The following is a 19,228-nucleotide window of genomic DNA, read 5'->3' as shown; positions in this document are numbered from 1 at the left end:
GAAGATAATACATTTCTTTTTTAAAAGTTCAAGCAAAATACACGAATGTGCTTTTCATGAGTCATCAACCTGCGCCGCGTCATTGCGCAGCGAAGTGATGCTAGCACATGTGAACATTTCTCTATTTTCATAGTTTCACTAAATTAACAAACATGTCTTTAGTTGCATTTCGCAGTATTAGTAGGATTTTATCCCTAAAGACCGCTCCAAGAAGGTAGGTTTGTAAATAGGAGACAAAATTTGATGTAGCTTACAACATGCTAGCCACATGCTTCTAAAGGTTATTCAGTGGTCAAATATCTTTGTTTTTTTCTTAATGTTTTGTGTTTTTGTGCGACTTTAGTTTTGTGTCAATAGAAAATGCAGGTGTTCAGAATCCTTGGTTTTCTGCAGCAATGACAATAAGGACGTCGGCTCCTCTCAGGTAAGAAAATTATTTAATATTCTGACCCGGAGAACGCTTAGTCAATATTCTGTTGTATAAGGACAAGCGGTAGAAAATTGATGGATGGATTATTCATTTTTAATTAGCGTCTATAAAAACTTTTGAAAACGATTGGAGTCATGCAGAAAATACATTTATGACAGAGTTTATTAATTAAATATTTAATTTATAGGGGTGTAACTAGAGATGTCCGATAATGACTTTTTGCCGATATTGTACAACTCTTAATTACCGATACCGATATCAACCGATATATATACAGTCGTGGAATTAACTCATTATTATGCCTAATTATGTTGTGCCACAGCACGGTGAAAAAGGGGTTAGTCCATGTGCCTCACAATACGAATGTCCTGAGTTGTCCGGGGTTCAATCCGGGGCTCGGGATCTTTCTGTGTGGAGTTTGCATGTTCTCCCCGTGACTGTGTGGGTTCCCTCCGGGTACTCCGGCTTTTTCCCACCACCAAAAACATGCACCTGGGGATAAGTTGATTGGCAACACTGCAAATGGTCCCTAGTGTGTGAATGTGAGTGTGAATGTTGTCTGTCTATCTGTGTTGGCCCTGCGATGAGGTGGCCACTTGTCCAGGGTGTACCCTGCCTTCCGCCCGAATGCAGCTGAGATAGATTCCAAGGACCCCCCTCGACCCCGTATGGGACAAGCGGTAAAAAATGGATGGATAGATGGATGCTCCGCTGGATGCTGGTTCTCAACCTTTTTTCAGTAATGTACCCCATGTGAACATTTTTTTAATTCAAGTACCCCCTAATCAGAGCAAAACATTTTTGGTTGAAAAAAAGGGATAAAGAAGTAAAATACAGCACTATGTCATCATTTTCTGATGTATGAAATTGTATTACAGCGCAAAATATTGCTCATTTGTTGTGGTATTTCTTGAACTATTTGGAAAAGAAGATATAAAAATAACTAAAAACTTGTTGAAAAATAAACAAGTGATTCAATTATAAATAAAGATTTCTACACATAGAAGTAATCATCAACTTAAAGTGCCCTCTTTGGGGATTGTAATAAAGATCCACCTGGATTCATGAACTTAATTCTAAACATTTCTTCACAAAAAAAGAAATCTTTAACATCAATATTTATGGAATATGTCCACAAAAAATCTAGCTGTCAAGACTGAATATTGCATTGTTGCATTTCTTTTCCCAGTTTATGAACTTACATTCATATTTTGTTGAAGTATTATTCAATAAATATATTAATAAAGGATTTTTGAATTGTTGCTATTTTAGAATATTTAAGAAAAATCTCACATACCCTTTGGAATACCTTCAAGTACCCCCAGGGGTACGCATACACCCATTTGAGAACCACTGCATTAAACAATGTAACAAGGTTTTCCAAAATAAATCAACTCAAGTTATGGAAAAAAATGCCAACATGACATTGCCATATTTATTATTGAAGTCACAAAGTGCATTATTTTTTTAACATGCCTCAAAACCGGACCTTGGAATTTGGGACATGCTCTCCCTAAGAGAGCATGAGGAAGTTCAGGTGGAAGGGGTTGGGGGGCGGGGTTGAGGTTGGGTGGGGGGGGGGTGGGGGGGGGGGGGGGGAATTGTAGCTTCCCAAAGAGTTAGTGCTGCAAGGGATTCTGGGTATTTGTTCTGTTGTGTTTTTGCGGATGTTCTCCCGAAATTTGTTTGTCATTCTTGTTGGGTGTTGGTTCACAGTGTGGCACATATTTGGAACAGTGTTAAAGTTACCTGTATGCCTGTTGACCAAGTATGCCTTTCATTCATTTGTGTGTGTGAAAAGCCGTAGATATTATGTGACTGGGCCGGCACGCAAAGACAGTGCCTTTAAGGTTTATTGGCGCTCTGTTCTTCTCCCTACGTCCGTGTACCATTCCGTACAGCGCCGTTTATTTTTATGACACCACAGATGCGCAAAGAGACTTAGGCCATGTCTACATTAACCCCGAATAACTCTTTAAACGAATAATTATTTAGCCTAAGCCCCGTGTCAGCCACACTAAACCATCGTTTAAGTTCCCCCTCCTTGGATAATTTTTTACACGGGTAATTGCAGCGTGTATTTCTTGAATCTCCGGCTCTTAGCTTTGTATGGACTCACTGATCGTTTACAAACTGAGTTCGGAGAGGAAGTGAAGTAAGAAAGACCACGCGTCACATCGGAATTGACGTCAGAAAGGACGCGGCACATCCAGCTTCATAACAACCGGAGTTACCAAGTGGAAAGATGGAGGCGAGTCACCCAGACATGCCTGTGTTTCTCCTCCTACATGTACAGGCGCTTGTGGAAATGACACACGAATACATTAAGTAGAGGAAACGCACAATTTTGGATACAACACATCTCAGACGGCAAGAGAACTTCGAATGTCGAGGTCAGCTGTGATTCAACTTACCGAAAAACCCTGTCCGTTTGTCGAAGGAGAGACAACGAGAATGTGGGCTCCCGTGGATGTGATTAGAAAAGTAGCGTATGCTTTGTTTTACCCGGCCGTCGAGTGAAGACTACGGAAAACAGCGAATGCTTTTGGACTGGGAGAGCAGACCATATCAGTTATTGTCCGCCATGTATGTCACGGACTCAACGTCTCAGTCCAGAGTATATAAAGTCATCAGAAAGGAATGCACAATGAAGGTGAATGCAAAAGAGTGAAGAGTGTCCTGACCAGATATCTAGATCCTTTACATGTCCATTAAAGAGTTGATTAATTTATGATGTCTCAGGTGTGATTCACTACAATAGGACCCCACAGCACACTGGATTCCAGTTAATTGAAATGCCACAACACTGGATATTGTTCAGATAAGTTAAATTTAAGGTCTTAAAATGATCACTGTGTGTGTGTGGACGAGGAAAAGGTTAGGTGGGATTTACCCTGGATAACCACAGCCAGCTTAGTGTAGAAGGGGCTTAAACATTTAATGTCCTTATTGTTCAAAGTGCTAAACTACATATAAATAAAGTCTTCCATTCTTAATCCATTTTTTTTCCTTTTTCTGATATCAATAAAATCGATTGATTCCCTCTTAAAATTATCTTTGATCAATACCTATCACACGGAAGGCAAGCTCGCTGAGCACAGATCAATTTTCCATGAAATTTAGGAATACAAATTTGTCTATCGATCAATTGTTACGCCCCTATTATTTTAAGTGATCGTTATTCGTTTGTATATTTTTTTATAACAATGCACAGTTTGTATTTAATACTAATGAATTACTAACAGGTTTATTATTGTGGTCATAGTTTTGAATAAATGCACAAGTAATTTTTTTTTTTAAGTGCTGAGCCCAGAAGGAAGAAGAAGAAAGTGGACCCCAAAAGAGAGATATTGGTGAAGGAGAGGTTAAAGAAAAAAGTGAAGAAGTTGGAGAGAGTTCCGCCCGAGTTCATTCCCATTGAGGATTTCATGACTCCAATCAAATGTTTGGATGAGACAAGGTGGGTTCTTCTTTTCTTTTTTTTTGTTATTAAACATTCATTTACTAAACATTTGTTTAGTCACAAAAACATGTCACCTCTGCTGTGAGGTGACAGTTTGACCCTGGAACGGTTAATACAATGTACAATATTTTCTGTTCACCAGCGGTTTACTTCCTTTCGTTTCTTACTTGTCGAAACTGAGTTTTAATTTGGGCTGTCAAATTATCCCGTTAACTGCAGTTAGTCAATTACAGTTACCGTATTTCCTTGAATTGCCGCCGGGGCGCTAATTAATTTAAAACCTCTTCTCACTCCTGCGCTTACCAAAGGCATGCGGTAAAAGCATGCGCTAATTATTTTAAAACCTCTTCTCATTCCGGCACTTACCAAAGGTATGCAGTAAAAATTTGAGTGTGATGCAAGCTTGGACCTTAAATCCTACTGAATAGCTCTTAATCTTCTTCCCTTTATGCGATTTCAAATTACCGGTATTGAAATCAGCCTCCTCCATTTTGAAAATGATGACAGGGGAAGTGTCACTCGTGACGTCACAAGTTGGACCAGACGGTAATACTAAGCATGCGCTAATTATTTTGCGAAGTGAATTCAAGGCAGGCGCATACTATATGCCCTGCGGCAATTCAAGGAAATACGGTATATATTTATAATCACATTAATCAATTTTTATCTCAAACATAACACTCTGTAAGCAAGTAGCCTCGCGCTATGGCTATGTGGCACAAAGTTTTCAAGGGTCGCTAAAAAGCATTAAAAATCATTAAATGGATTTTGCTCAAATTACAGCCTAAATGGCATTTAAAAACATTCAATACAATGTCCTGAAGCATTAAAAAATGTATACAATTATAGTCCTGGGCCAATAGTCATTAAGTCAATAATTGAAGGATAAATTAAAGGCCTACTGAAACCCACTACTACCCACCACGCAGTCTGATAGTTTATATATCAATGATGAAATATTAACATTGCAACACATGCCAATACGGCCTTTTTAGTTTACTAAATTACAATTTTAAATTTCCCGGGAGTTTCGTCTTGAAAACGTCGCGTAATGATGACGTGTACGCAAGACGTCACGCGTTTTTAGGAAGTATGAGCGCTACGCACACACACAGCTAAATGTCGTCTGCTTTAACAGCATAATTACACAGTATTTTGGAGAACTGTGTTGCTGAATCTTTTGCAATGTGTTCAATTAATATTGGAGAAGTCAAAGTAGCAAGATGGAGTTGGGAAGCTTTAGCCTTTAGCCACACAAACACACGGTGATTCCTTGTTTAAAATTCACGGAGTTGAAACTTTCCTATGGACCACAACGGACATGGATCCCGACCACTTGTCAACCAGCAGGTTTCGGTGAGAAAATTGTGGTTAAAAAGTCGCTTCTTACCGGAGATCAGCTGAGCTTGCGCCTCCCGTACAGCTGCCGTCGACTTCCCCGAGACACTGCGCGTCAACACCTGGTCGTGGACGTACACTTCAGACTATCAGGTACTGTTAAACTCACTAAAACACTAGCAACACAATAAAAAGATAAGGGATTTCCCAGAATTATCCTTGTAAATTTATTTTAAAAACATATGAATCCGTCTCAATGCAACGCGATTGCAATTGCGTTTTTTTTTGTTTTTTTTTCTAGTCCATCGCTATCAATATCCTCAAACACAAATCTTTCATCCTCGCTCAAATTAATGGGGAAATTGTCGTTTTCTCGGTCCGAATATCACTTTTTGTTGGAGGCTCTCATTATAAACAATGTGAATATGTGAGGAGCCCTCAACGGGTGACGTCACCATCTGCGACTTCCGGTAGAGGCAGGGCTTTTCTCCAGTTGTGAACTTTATCGTGGATGTTCTCTACTAAATCCTTTCAGCAAAAATATGGCAATATCGCGAAATGATCAAGTATGACACATAGAATGGACCTGCTATCCCCGTTTAAATAAGAAAATCTAATTTCAGTAGGCCTTTAACTTGATAACATTGCCAGCATTGATTAATTGCTATGTCCGTGTGTTTCTTTTCTTCGTCTCTGGCTTTCAAACTCTGCGCGTTGCTCTCGGCACATGAGCACATTCATTTGACTATAGGATTATATGAACAGGGTGAAGCCTCTTGTCAGTCATCCACAATCTTTGTTTTGGTATGAGCAGTTTACACACATGGAATACACCAACATCACCTCTCTGGTCGCTACTCTTTAGTAAGTAGCACTGCTAAGTAACAAAAGTTAAGAGGAAAAAAGATAATTACAAAGCCAAATGTAGCTGTGGGGCAATGTTTCATCTACTGAATGAGCAACGTGATCTGTGATGGCACTGGCAGCAAAAAAGACAACAAAAACAAACCACCCGATCCGTTTTTTCCGAAGGGAGTGGCGGTGGTGGGGAACTGCACTTCAAGAAGTACAATTTTTGCTAACAGAGATTGAGAGTTAATTTTATTTTTGTTTGAGTTTATTTTAAACATGCATGCATGCATACAACTTGATACGTCACAATTTCCAGTTTCTCTATTCAACATGTTTGAAAAGGTGTAGAAAAAAGCTGAGTTTATTTAATCCTACCCCTTTTCTTTTACGTAGCAGTTGCTAAAACTTTTGTTCACTTCCTGTTCTCAATTTATTCACAATATACTCCATAAGTAATATCAATAAAAATAAATAAATAACAATTGGTGAAGTAAGTTATATTTCATATGGTGAGATGAGTAAGATTATTTAGAAAATAAATGGATGGATGAGATACATTCAGAATGGTTCTTATTCTTTGTACTTTGTAAACACTTTAAGTTTGAAGAGTTTCTTGAAGTGGATCATATTAGTACGTTGTCTGATTTCTTTGCTTAATCCATCCCATAATTTAATTCCACATACTAATATACTGAAAGTCTTAAGTGTTGTATGTGCGTACAAACGTTATAAATTAAAATTTTCGCTAAGATTATATTTCTCTTTTGTTGAGAAGAATTATATTCTTGGGTAGCAGGTTATAATTTGCTTTGTGTATATTTTTAGCTGTTTGCAAATTCACTATGTCATGGAATTTCAGTATTTTTGATTCAATAAGTAAAGGGTTTGCATGTTCTCTATATCCAACATTACGTATTATTCTAACTGATCTTTTTTGTAACACCGTTAATGAAGTGTAATGAATGTTTAGCTAACTTCCAATTACAATAGTAAACATACTACAGTTATGAAATATATGTTTATTGCGTTTGAAAGGATTACTTGCATTATTCTATATTATTATTACATTAGTGCTTATTTTATCAACTTTTTAACTATTCAACATTATTACTTACCTACGCCTACTACCCCTTCTGGGGCATAGGCCGTCAAGAAGTGATCTCCAGGCATTTCTATCTTGGGCGGTTCTCTTCAGTTGGGTCCAGGTCATCTTAATGTGCGGCCCGCGAGCTTTATTTGAATGCTGCTTGACATCACATTTGCCAACCGTCACAATTTTTCCGGGAGACCTCCGTATTTCAGAGCAACTATTCTCTAGAATGTCTGCTGATTTTCACCCAAACAATAATTATAAGGGCATGCTATGATGGTAATGCGTTTGGAGCCGTCTACAACTGTAACAAACAGCTTGCCAGCCCATTTACATGTTGTATGTGGCTTCTGCAGATGCACGTAAGTGACTGCAAGGCATACTTGTTCAACAGGCATACAGGTCACACTAAGGGTGCCCGTTTAAACAACTTTAACACTCTCACTAATATGCGCCACACTGTGAACCCACTCCAAACAAGAATAACAAACACATTTCGGGAGAACATTCGCACCGTAACACAACATCAACACAACGGAACAAATACCCAGAATCCCATGTATCCCTAACTCTTCGGGGCTACAGTATACACCCCCGCTACCGCGGGTTGCCGACCCCTGGGCTAGCAGGAAGGGGACTGGCGAAAGAAGACAGCCCTGTCTGACCCTAGTCTTCATTTGGAATGGCTCAGTTAGCTGTCTTCCATGGACCACCTTATATCTCTGTCAACATTACCATTGTCAAATGCTTACAATTTTGTCCATACAATTGTATGATTTTGAAAAAAGGATATCAATATATATAATGATCTGCAGTAAGACATGGACATTAAATTTGTTTAGGTTGCATTAAATTAGATCCACTGATACCTGCAGCAGATCTCACTCTCACTTTGTCATGTGTTTTGGCCGGTAATGTTAGCGGCTTTAAATTGGGGGGATAGGATGAATTATATCTAACAAATAGTGCCAAATGTTCATATTAATCTTTGACGTTTCAGAAGTGTGTGATAGGATGAATTATATCTAACAAATAGTGCCAAATGTTCATATTAATCTTTGACGTTTCAGAAGTGTGTTTATGATATGTATATGTTGCAATGTTTGTTTTATTGTTAAGATGGATTTGACAATGTTTTCTATCTACATAGTATATACTGCACGGGGCACAGGGAATTTTGACCCACATCAAGCTGTGTTTATACTAAAATACCGCATCCGTGCGTTATTATAGTCATATATTACACTTACAATGAAGTGTACATTAAAAATAAAATCAGAGCACACTTACAGTACATTTAGGAGAATATTGTATTAATAGCTGGTGTGTGTCATCTGTGCACATGCGCAACTGCACCTGGGCGAAATGAAACTAAAACTTGTCAGTGAATAATATCATGTTCTGTCATTAAATATGGTTTAAAACATGACATAATGTTGCACATTGATATAGGAGACCGCTGTGATTGATAGCGGAGAAGCCAATATTTCCTCTTATTCCTGGGAAAGGTTTTATGAAGTTTAATGACTGATTGTGACAAATGTTATTTGTTAAACTACTACTGTGTTAACATATCCCAGCACTGTGGTCAATGGTGTGCTTTTATCTATTTTATATTATCTGCAGCAGAGGAAAAGCAAAAGGTGTTTTTAATAATTACTTTCTTTGGACCAGATTTATTCTAGTTAAGAAAACAGACTACATTTGTTGAAGGCTGTTAAAAACAAATTTAAAGCCATTTTTGGCTTATCTTTATAATAATGCAGCGAATTTTGAAAATCCCTTAATGTGAGGACTTTTCTCAGCAAGATCAAAAAGAGATTAATTACAGATCATTAATAATTGTTCTTTGTTTTCCCTCCAAAGGGTCCGCGCTGCTCCAAAGCTGTCCTTTGATATAAGTGAAGAACGAGCTCTGTTGCTGAAGAAGTGGAGCCTTTACAAACATGTAATACCGCCTCCAAATTTCACTCATCTTTAGACTGCATTTGACATGCTTGTCTGTGTTACAGGAGCAGCATTTGGCTGAACTACAGGCGACAAAGCTGGCACTGCAAGCACAGACGGAGGCGCTGGAAGAACTCAAGGCTGAATCAGAGGAGCTTTATCAGGCTGCACTGACACCAGACCTCCAAATGTTCCCTTTCACTTACGAGGGTCCCACTTACACACCGCCGAAGACCACGTACGACGCGCCTGATGGGAAGTACAACGACATCACCAAAGTCTACACACAGTGATGGTGTGTGTAAAAAGTGTTTGTGTGCATCCTGATGTTGTCTATTTTTTTTTTTTTCGGGAAAAAAAACAAGCATTACCTTGAATCAAGTGTGAGAACATGTCAAATATACAATAAATGTATGTATTTTAAACAAAAACACGGTTTGATTGGATTTGTTGGAAATATGAATCACTAAAGTGAAAGCCATTGTGGAAATCTTGACAAAAATTGTACTTTTAGACTATTTACAAAAATTACTTAGCAAGGCCGTAAACCTCTGTTGTTCCATTCATTCTTTCATGCTACTTCAATGCTCAAAAACTTATTTTTGAATACACATTTTCAGATTACAGCCACTATATACACTGAATATGCTAAGTTACAATTATCAGTAATACGCACTGATGGGTAGTAACAAGCGACATGTAGCTAAGCCACGTAGCTTAACAATCTTTTTCGGTAGCTTTTCCTGTACTTCAGCTACTTTTAGACCCATGTAGCCAGGTAACTTATAGTTACAAGCTCAAAAAAGAGGGAATAGACTGCGAATCCAGGCCAAAAAAAAAAAAAAAAGAAGAAAGACGTGGGGCGGTATAGCTCGGTTGGTAGAGTGGCCGTGCCAGCAACTTGAGGGTTCTAGGTTCAATCCCTGCATCCTCCATCCTAGTCACTGCCGCTGTGTCCTTGGGCAATACACTTTACCCACCTGCTCCCAGTGCCACTCACACTGGTTTAAATGTAACTTAAATATTGGGTTTCACTATGTAAAGCGCTTTGAGTCACTCGGGGAAAAAGCGCTATATAAAAAAAAATACAATATCCTGGGTGAATGAGAACATAAGGAGAAAATTCGAGTGACGTCACGTAAGCGATAAGTCACGTTTTAAGCACGAGGATAACACTATTGTGGATCAGTAGATTCCCATTAAAATGCAACAAGGCTGCATCGGTTTCCAAACATGAAGAACATTTTCATAACGTATAACTCTCCAACCTGATGGAGTGCTCCTGTGGAACGGCTTTTCAGTCTGGGAGGTTTGATCCTCCCGCCAAAAAGGAATAGATTTTCTGACAAGAGGTTTGAGAGGCTTTAGTTAATGAGGTACAACCACTGGTTCACTCGCCCCACGCCACTGTTTGACTCATAACTTGATTGTAACAATAGAACAATTAGAGCAAACGTGCTGTTATACACGGTTTTGTAAAACCAAGCCTAGCTGCTCTGATAATGTGAACAGGTTCAGTGTTCATTGGGAAAGTTAAAAATTATTTAATAGTTACATTTGTATTTGTAGGTTTTGCCAATGCAGTCTTAACAGTCGGGTAAAAAATACTTTATTTTATAAAAAAAACTGAATTTATGTCAACTGCAGTTTTATAGATAAAACAAGTATTTATGTGCAGTAAAGAAAGACTGTCATTTGTTTATATGTAAAACCAGTCTTTATGTTAAGTGCAGTGGAGAAAGAGTAGTCATTTATTTTTTCATATAAAACAAATGTTTATCTTATGTGCAGTTGTTGATTTTAAATTAAGTGATTATTGTCATTTATATGTTGAGGCTGCGGAGGTAATGTCGGGAGCTGCATTGCTGAATTCAACTATTAAAGTAACTTGTAATCTAACTTAGTTACCTTTAAAATCAACTAATCAGTAAAATAACTAAGTTACTTTCTAAAGAAGTAATCAGTAGTCATTAATCTTTTTCAAGGCAACTGCGGCAACACTGGTCCTCGATCTTATTTAGACAAATGCGTTTGGCAGAAACAATGCCCAAAACCTTAGTTTTTAGTTTACTCTGTAAACCAAAATCATTACTGCTTTCTTCATATAAGACATCAAACACAAATTTAGGAAGAAACACTAAGGTGAGTTGCGTTCATGAAAAGTTTTACTGCACATAAACATTACCAACTGTTCCCAAATACACAAGTCATTGTGGTTTTTTTTGTCAAGATATAGATAGATGCTGTTTTTTTTAACATAGGTAGAGAAAATAACTACCATAGGGGTGGGCCAAAGGGCAAACTAAATAAATACATACGGGGAGGTGTGGGTACCCCTAGAGCGGTGATCACCAACGCGGTGCCCGCGGGCATCAGGTCGCCCGTAAGGACCAGATGAGTAGCCCGCTGGCCAGTTCTAAAAATAGCTCAAATAGCAGCACTTACCAGTGAGCTGCCTCTTTTTTTTTAATTTTATTTATTTACTAGCAAGCTGGTCTCGCTTTGCTCAACATTTTTAATTCTAAGAGAGACAAAACTCAAATAGAATTTGAAAATCCAAGAAAATATTTTAAAGACTTAGTCTTCACTTGTTTAAATAAATTCATTTATTTTTTTACTTTGCTTCTTATAACTTTCAGAAAGACAATTTTAGAGAAAAAATACAACCTTAAAAATGATTTCAGGGTTTTTAAACACATATACCTTTTTACCTTTTGAATTCCTAACTCTTCTTTCCTGACAATTTAAATAAATGTTCAAGTAAATTATTTTTTTTTATTGTAAAGAATAAGAAATACATTTTAATTCAATTCTTCATTTTAGCTTCTGTTTTTTCGACGAAGAATATTTGTGAAATATTTCTTCAAACTCATTATGATTAAAATAAAAAATAAAAAATAGTCTGGCAAATCTAGAAAATCCGTAGAATTAAATTTAAATCTTATTTCAAAGTCTTTTGAATTTCTTTTAAAATTTTTGTTCTGGAAAATCTAGAAGAAATAACTATTGTGTCTTTGTTAGAAATGTAGCTTAGTCCAATTTGTTATATATTCTAACAAAGTGAAGATTGGATTTTAACCTATTTAAAACATGTCATCAAAATTCGAAAATTAATCTTAATCAGGAAAAATTACTAATGTTCCATAAATTCTTTTAAAAAAAATTTCAAAAAGATTCGAATTAGCTAGTTTTTCTCTTCTTTTTTTCGGTTGAATTTTGAATATTAAAGAGTCGAAATTGAAGACAAACTGCTTCAAATTATTATTTTTTTTTTCCTGTTTTCTCCTCTTTTAAACCGTTCAATTAAGTGTTGTTTTCATCATTTATTCTCTACAAAAAACCTTCCGTAAAAGGAAAAAAAATGTATGACAGAATGACAGACGGAAATACCCATTTTTTTTATATATTAAAGGTAAAATGAACAAATTGGCTATTTCTGGCAATTTATTTAAGTGTATCAAACTGGTAGCCCTTCGGCTTAATCAATACCCAAGAAGTAGCTCCTGGTTTCAAAAAGGTATGTGACCCCTGCCCTAGAGGTAGTTGTAGGGTGTCTTCAGCTAAATGACAGATAGTTAATAGCAATGGACCCTTAATGGGTCCATTTGTACTCTCAGTAACATAAACATTGATATTATACATGTGGGCCCATTGATATAAATGCCGTTAAATGTAGCAAGCTACTTTGCCGTGTAGTTTGCTGAAATTCTCCGGGATAGCTTCCCCTGTAGCTTGTAGCTTAGCTTATTACATTTACCAAGTAGCTTGCCCATCACTATAAATATTATTTACTGAGCTTTTTTCACATACATTACACAACACCCAAACAACAAATAGTGTTTACCACTTGAGGACAATAACACTCATTTGTCGTGAAATACAGTACGATGTGTAATTTACAGTTTTCAGGTTTGTCGTTGAGAGGTCAAGAATCCTGAGGTTCGTCCTGGTTGAGGGGCGAGTGCCAATCGCTTGGCGGCTTTTGCCTCAACCGCCACACCGGGGTGAACTTCTTCTGCTCTGCCACTCTGTCCCTTTCACTCTTCCGCAGTGCTTCCTGCAACACATGCGCATACAAAAATGGTGTTTGCGTTTATTCTTGAAGAAAACTTTTGACGTGAACTTTGATGTATTTAGTCGGACCTTGGCTTCAGTGCCTTGGTTTTTCTCCCACGCAGTGCAGTTGTTGTAGTCCTCTTTCCACTGCATGCAGGACGGGAAGGTACCGTAAGTGTAGTAATGGTGAAAACGATTCCGCAAGCTTTTACAGAGTTTGTATTCACTCCAGTAGTCACTGCAGGCTCGGGGTGTCTGCGAAGAGCACAAAGAGGAAGACGTGCTGGGAGATATTTGCCTAAGCCAATTCTTCTCAACAAAAGAGGAGAAATAGAACCTTGGAGAAAAATCTAACTTAACAAATGTGTCTGCACATACAACACTTAAAACTTTAGCATCTAGTATGTGGAATTGGATTTTATAAAAGGGATGTCCCGATCCAGGTTTTTGCACTTCCGATCCGATACTGGCCGATACTGGCCTATCCGAGCATGTATTAAAGTTTCAAGTTATTTAGCCTACTTAGTTGTCAGATTCATGCTGAAAAGAGTTTTAGTACTCTTGATAACAACTAGCCAGCTGAATTAGGTGAGTTTGAATAATACACAACAGTTGGTATTCAAGGATAAACACAAAATAGAAAAAAATATACATGACAAACAGAAATGGCATCATTAAACAGTAAAAAAGTGAACAGTATAAAGTGCAAATAATGCTGTAAACACTATTAAAAAAATCAAAACACACAAACAACCTGAGTTGTATAAAATGTCTATAACTCAGCATCAATACTTGCTCTCGAACAAGTGTAAACTTAAAAAAAATAATTAAAAAAACTACACATTCCTTTCAATTGTTTGCCCCAGTCAGGGGGGGCAAACAATTGAAGTCCAAGCATAATGGGGAGATTCCTTCTGACAAAGACGAGCACTTCCAGATGCTCAGGTGTCAGCCTGCTCCTGTGTTCATCAATGATGAGTGCTAAAAAGCCTCTCACTCGCAAGAGTCATTAAAATGTCTTACAACTTTACCACCACGCTTGACTTTATTGTGGCATGTTTTGCACTCCACCTCTTCATCTTTTTCGTTTTGTAGGGTAGAATAATCCCACAGGTGACATTTTTACCGTAACTTTAAATTCACACGGCCGTCTTAACGATTAGAATACAGACCTGTGGATGTGTTGAAGGTGTGCTGGAAAATGCGGAACGGAGCGTAGGGAGCAGCAGAAGAGTGGAATGTATTATTTTAAATCGGTGCGTTGGAAAACACGGACCGTATTATTTTTAAAAACTGGATCTGGTTCGGCATTTTCCCATGCCTTGCCGATACGCAATTTTTGGCAAATATCGGATCGGGACAACCCTATTTTATAATGCCATCCATTTTCTACTCCTTGTTCCTTTCAGAGTAGCGGGGGGCGCTGGAGCCTATCTCAGGTGCATTCGGGCAAAAGGCGGGGTACACCCTGGACAAGTGGCCACCTCATCACAGGGCCAACACAGATAGACAGATAACATTCACACTCACATTGAATGGATAAAGCAAATAACTCAAGCAAAATAATATGATGTAGTTGAAGAAACTGTTCAAAGTACAAGTATTTACAAAGTACAAGCTGGCAGAAGAGATATGATAAACCTGTTGAATTGCTTAAAAATAAGATATTATTAATCTAATTATGAAGATAATTGTTGTAATTCAAAGAAATTGATGTTAATTGTGTACAAATTGAGAACAGGAAGTGAACTTATGTGTTAGTAATCGCAATGAAGTAGACAAGAGGTATGACTATATTAAGATTAGTTTATTTCAAAAGGGGACAATGCAATTTCATTAAACACATAGTTAAAAAAGCCAGATTTAGCCAGAAGGCTAGTTTTCATCTGTAGTCCCACGATGTATGAAAGGCAGTAAAATTACAATTTCAAAGAAAAAGAAAAAGAGAGACGAAAAGAAATACAATCACAATACATATACGATATAATAAATATAACATACAACATAACACTTATCATAGCATGAAAACAGGCTCATCTTTTAGTGCTGGCAGCTATAGGTGTTGATAAGGCACATTTTCCATTTTTTTGTGAAGGCCTTGTTAGTTGTGACCAGTTTAACCTCCTCAGGTACTGAGTTGCACACATTTGCACTCCTTACTGACCAGGCCGACTTACTGAAAGTGCTCCTGAGCAGAGGAATATAACAGTCACCTCTTACAGAACCTGGAGTGACACGATCACAGCTGTTTCTTTGGCTGATGAACTCTGCTAGAGGATCTGGAGCCAATTCATGCAGTACTTTATAGGTCAGTTTGAAGCCTGTAAATATGTGAAAACTGTGCCAGTTTTAAATACTGTACTTATTTAGAATGGCACAGTGATGATAGTGCCCGTGGGTTTTTTTTTATCCATAACTTTAATTGCTTGTTTCTACAAGATTTCCAATGTTTTTTTTTTTTTAACTCTGACCAGCCTGAGACCAGCTGGTAAGAAAATAGTTGAAGTGGCTAAAATTCATCGAATGCAAATATTGCGCCTATAGGGCAAATATCACACCTATACTGGCTTACCTGCACTTAAGATGTGACTTTAAGGTTTTACTACTTGGGTATAAAATACTAAGGGGTCTAGCTCCATCTTATCTTGCCGACTGTATTGTACCACATGTCCCGGCAAGAAATCTGCATTCAAAGAACTACGGCTTATAAGAGCCCAAATAAGGTCTGCGGGCTATAGAGCGTTTTCTATTCGAGCTCCAGTACTCTGGAATACCCTTCCAGTAACAGTTAGAGATGCTACCTCAGTAGAAGCAGTTAAGTCCCATCTTAAAACTCATTTGTATACTCTAGCCCAGGGGTCACCAACCTTTTTGAAACCAAGAGCTACTTCTTGGGTACTGATTAATGCGAAGGGCTACCAGTTTGATACACGCTTAAATAAATTGCCAGAAATAGCCAATTTGCTCAATTTACCTTTAATAAATAAATCTATATATATCAATCAATCAATGTTTACTTATATAGCCCTAAATCACTAGTGTCTCAAAGGGCTGCACAAACCACAACACAAACCACTACCACATCCTCGGTAGGCCAAAATAAGGGAAAGGAAAACTCACACCCAGTGGGACGTCGGTGACAATGATGACTATGAGAACCTTGGAGAGGACGAAAGCAATGGATGTCGAGCGGGTCTAACATGATACTGTGAAAGTTCAATCCATATTGGATCCAACACAGTCGCGAGAGTCCAGTCCAAAGCCATATATATGTAGATATATATATATATCTATATATATATATATAGATATATATATATAAAAAAGTGGGTATTTCTGTCTGTCATTCTGTCGTACATTTTTTTTCCTTTTACGGAAAGTTTATTGTAGAGAATAAATGATTAAAAAAACACTTAATTGAACGGTTTAAAAGAGGAGAAAACGCACAAAAAAATGAAAATTAAATGTTGAAACATAGTTGATCTTTAATTTCGACTCTTTAAAATTCAAAATTCAACTAAAAAAATGAAGAGAAAAACTAGCTAATTCGAATCTTTTTGAAAAAAATAAAAAAATAACTTATGGAACATCATTAGTAATTTTCCCTGATTAAGATTAATTTTAGAATTTTGATGACATGTTTTAAATAGGTTGAAATCCAATCTGCACTTTGTTAGAATATATAACAAATTGAACCAAGCTATATTTCTAACAAAGACATATCATTATTTCTCCTAGATTTCCCAGAGCCAATTTTTTTTTAAGAAATTCAAAAGACTTTGAAATAAGATTTCAATTTGATTCTAAAGATTTTCTAGATTTGCCAGAATATTTTTATTTTATTTTAATCATAGTAAGTTTGAACAAATATTTCACAAATATTCTTCATCCAAAAAACAGAAGCTAAAATGAAGAATTCAATTAAAATGAATTTATTATTCTTTACAATAAAAAAAAATACTTGAACATTGATTTAAATTGTCAGGAAAGAAGAGGAAGTAATTTAAAAGGTAAAAAGGTAAATGTGTTTAAAAATCCTAAAATCATTTTTAAGGTTGTATTTTTTTCAGTAAAATTTTCTTTCTGAAAGTTATAAGAAGCAAAGTAAAACAATAAATGAATTTAATTAAACAAGTGAAGACCAAGTCTTTAAAATATTTTTGGGGAATTTCACATTCTATTTGAGTTTTGTCTCTCTTAGAAGTAAAAATGTCGAGCAAACCGAGACCAGCTTGCTAGAAAATAAATACAATTCCAAAAATAGAGGCAGCTCACTGGTAAGTGCTGCTATTTGAGCTATTTTTAGTACAGGCCAGCGGGTGACTCATCTGGTCCTTACGGGCGACCTGGTGCCCGTGGGCACCGTGTTGGTGACCCCTGCTCTAACCTTTAAATAGACCCCCCTTTTAGACCAGTTGATCTGCCGTCTCTTTTCTGCTCTGCCCCCTCTCCTGCGTGGAGAGGTTATTAGGTGACCACAGATGACATGCTAGCTGTTCAAAGTTAGGACCCGGGGTGGATCACTCGTCTGTGCATCTGTTGGGGACGTCTCTGCGCTGCTGACTTGTCTTTACTCAAGATGATCTCCTGCTGGCCCCACTATGGACTGGACTCTCACTATTACCAGTATGTTGGATCCACTATGAACTGGACTCACACATTATGCTAGATCCACTCTACGTCCATTGCACCGGTCGCCCGGGGGTGGGGGAGAGGGGGGTGTCTCACATCTGCGGTCCCCTCCAAGGTTTCTCATGGTCCCGTTGGGTTGAGTTTTTCCTTGCTCTGATATGGGATCTGAGCCGAGGATGTCGTTGTGGCTGGTGCAGCCCTTTGAGACATTCGTGATTTAGGGCTATATAAGTAAACATTGATTGACTGTTTAAAAAGGTATGTATCGAAATGTCGCTACTAGTAGCAGGAAATGCATTTATATGTAAATATACATTTTAACTGCCACTTTTCTACACATTGGCGCCTTATCGGTCTTTGTGTGACATTGCTAGATCCTAACTAGGTAGCAGTGTTGAGCTATTTCGCAGGACTAGCCAACTTTACCGTGAATATTTTCGACCTAAACTGAGCAACATTTTAGCTCGAGTTTAGAACATTACAAACGACATTTAGTTAAATACATAAAACTCGTAAGGTCGTTGTTTAATTTACCCTCCAAGCGGTCCTCTGGGGCTTCTCCATTGGTAGCGCTGCTACGTGCCGACGATGGATTTATCCACTTCCGTTTGCTTTTCAACATTAAAGTCTGGTTTTCCTTGATTAGAGGGGGGTTGCATGTGACGTCATATCCGCTAGTCTTCTTCGCAGCTTAAATTTACACGGTGGTCAAGTAGCTAGAGCGTATCATTAAGAGATCCGTTTGCTTTTCAACATTAAAGTCAGGTTGTCCGTTTTTAGGGTAGCATATGACGTCACGTCTGTTTTTCTTCTCCACAGCTTTAATTCACGCGATAGTCACTCAGCTAGAGCGTAACGTTAAAAGAGTGTAGAGTTTAAAAATGTGTTATTGGGTGTTACAGTCGTTCAAATAAAGAAAGGAAATAGCTTTCGGATAGTCCCAAAAAAAGTGGTTCATAAAAGTAGTGAAGTCAGGAAAAAACTAAAGTGTGTCGAATGAAATATCACTTTCATCCTCTTGTGCGATTGTGTCTGTAGCGATCATTTTTGTAAACATTTTTTTTTGAACATTTTGATTTGTTTGAATAAATTTCTGTGATACAATCGACTTAAATTACCGCAATTCCTTGAATTGCCGCAGGGCATATAGTATGCACCTGCCTTGAATTACTCCCGGGTCAAACTCGCTTGCCAAAATAATTAGCACATGCTTAGTATTACCGAGGAGGCTGATTTCAATACCGGTAATATGAAATCGCATAAATGGAAGAAGATCAAGAGCTATTCAGTAGGATTTAAGGTCCAAGCTTACATCACACTCAATTTTTTACTGCATGCCTTTGGTAAGTGCCGGATTGAGAAGAGGTTTTAAAATAATTATCGCATGCTTACTTTTACCGCATGCCTTTGGTAAGCGCAG

The 19,228-nt window shown here is 37.6% G+C and overlaps 2 protein-coding genes across 2 annotated transcripts; one reads left to right on the top strand and one right to left on the bottom strand.

Moving 5' to 3' along the window:
- Positions 1-50: 50 nt before the first annotated feature.
- mrpl40 (mitochondrial ribosomal protein L40) lies at positions 51-9,551 on the top strand. Its single transcript, XM_061898966.1, has 5 exons — positions 51-214; positions 344-424; positions 3,732-3,890; positions 9,040-9,121; positions 9,186-9,551. Exons 1-5 carry the CDS (start codon positions 153-155, stop codon positions 9,411-9,413), a joined length of 612 nt encoding a protein of 203 aa, XP_061754950.1. The 5' UTR covers positions 51-152; the 3' UTR covers positions 9,414-9,551.
- Positions 9,552-11,267: 1,716 nt separating this feature from the next.
- Positions 11,268-18,502, bottom strand: lg01h22orf39 (linkage group 01 C22orf39 homolog). Its single transcript, XM_061898979.1, has 3 exons — positions 18,343-18,502; positions 13,264-13,431; positions 11,268-13,177 (listed from the first exon to the last, which is right to left on the bottom strand). The coding sequence occupies exons 1-3, from the start codon at positions 18,370-18,372 to the stop codon at positions 13,046-13,048; spliced, it is 330 nt and encodes a 109-aa protein (XP_061754963.1). The 5' UTR covers positions 18,373-18,502; the 3' UTR covers positions 11,268-13,045.
- Positions 18,503-19,228: the final 726 nt, after the last annotated feature.

Source organism: Nerophis ophidion, linkage group LG01 (assembly GCF_033978795.1).
Source record: "Nerophis ophidion isolate RoL-2023_Sa linkage group LG01, RoL_Noph_v1.0, whole genome shotgun sequence".
Taxonomy (NCBI): domain Eukaryota; kingdom Metazoa; phylum Chordata; class Actinopteri; order Syngnathiformes; family Syngnathidae; genus Nerophis; species Nerophis ophidion.
This window is presented reverse-complemented; position numbering and strand designations above follow the sequence as displayed.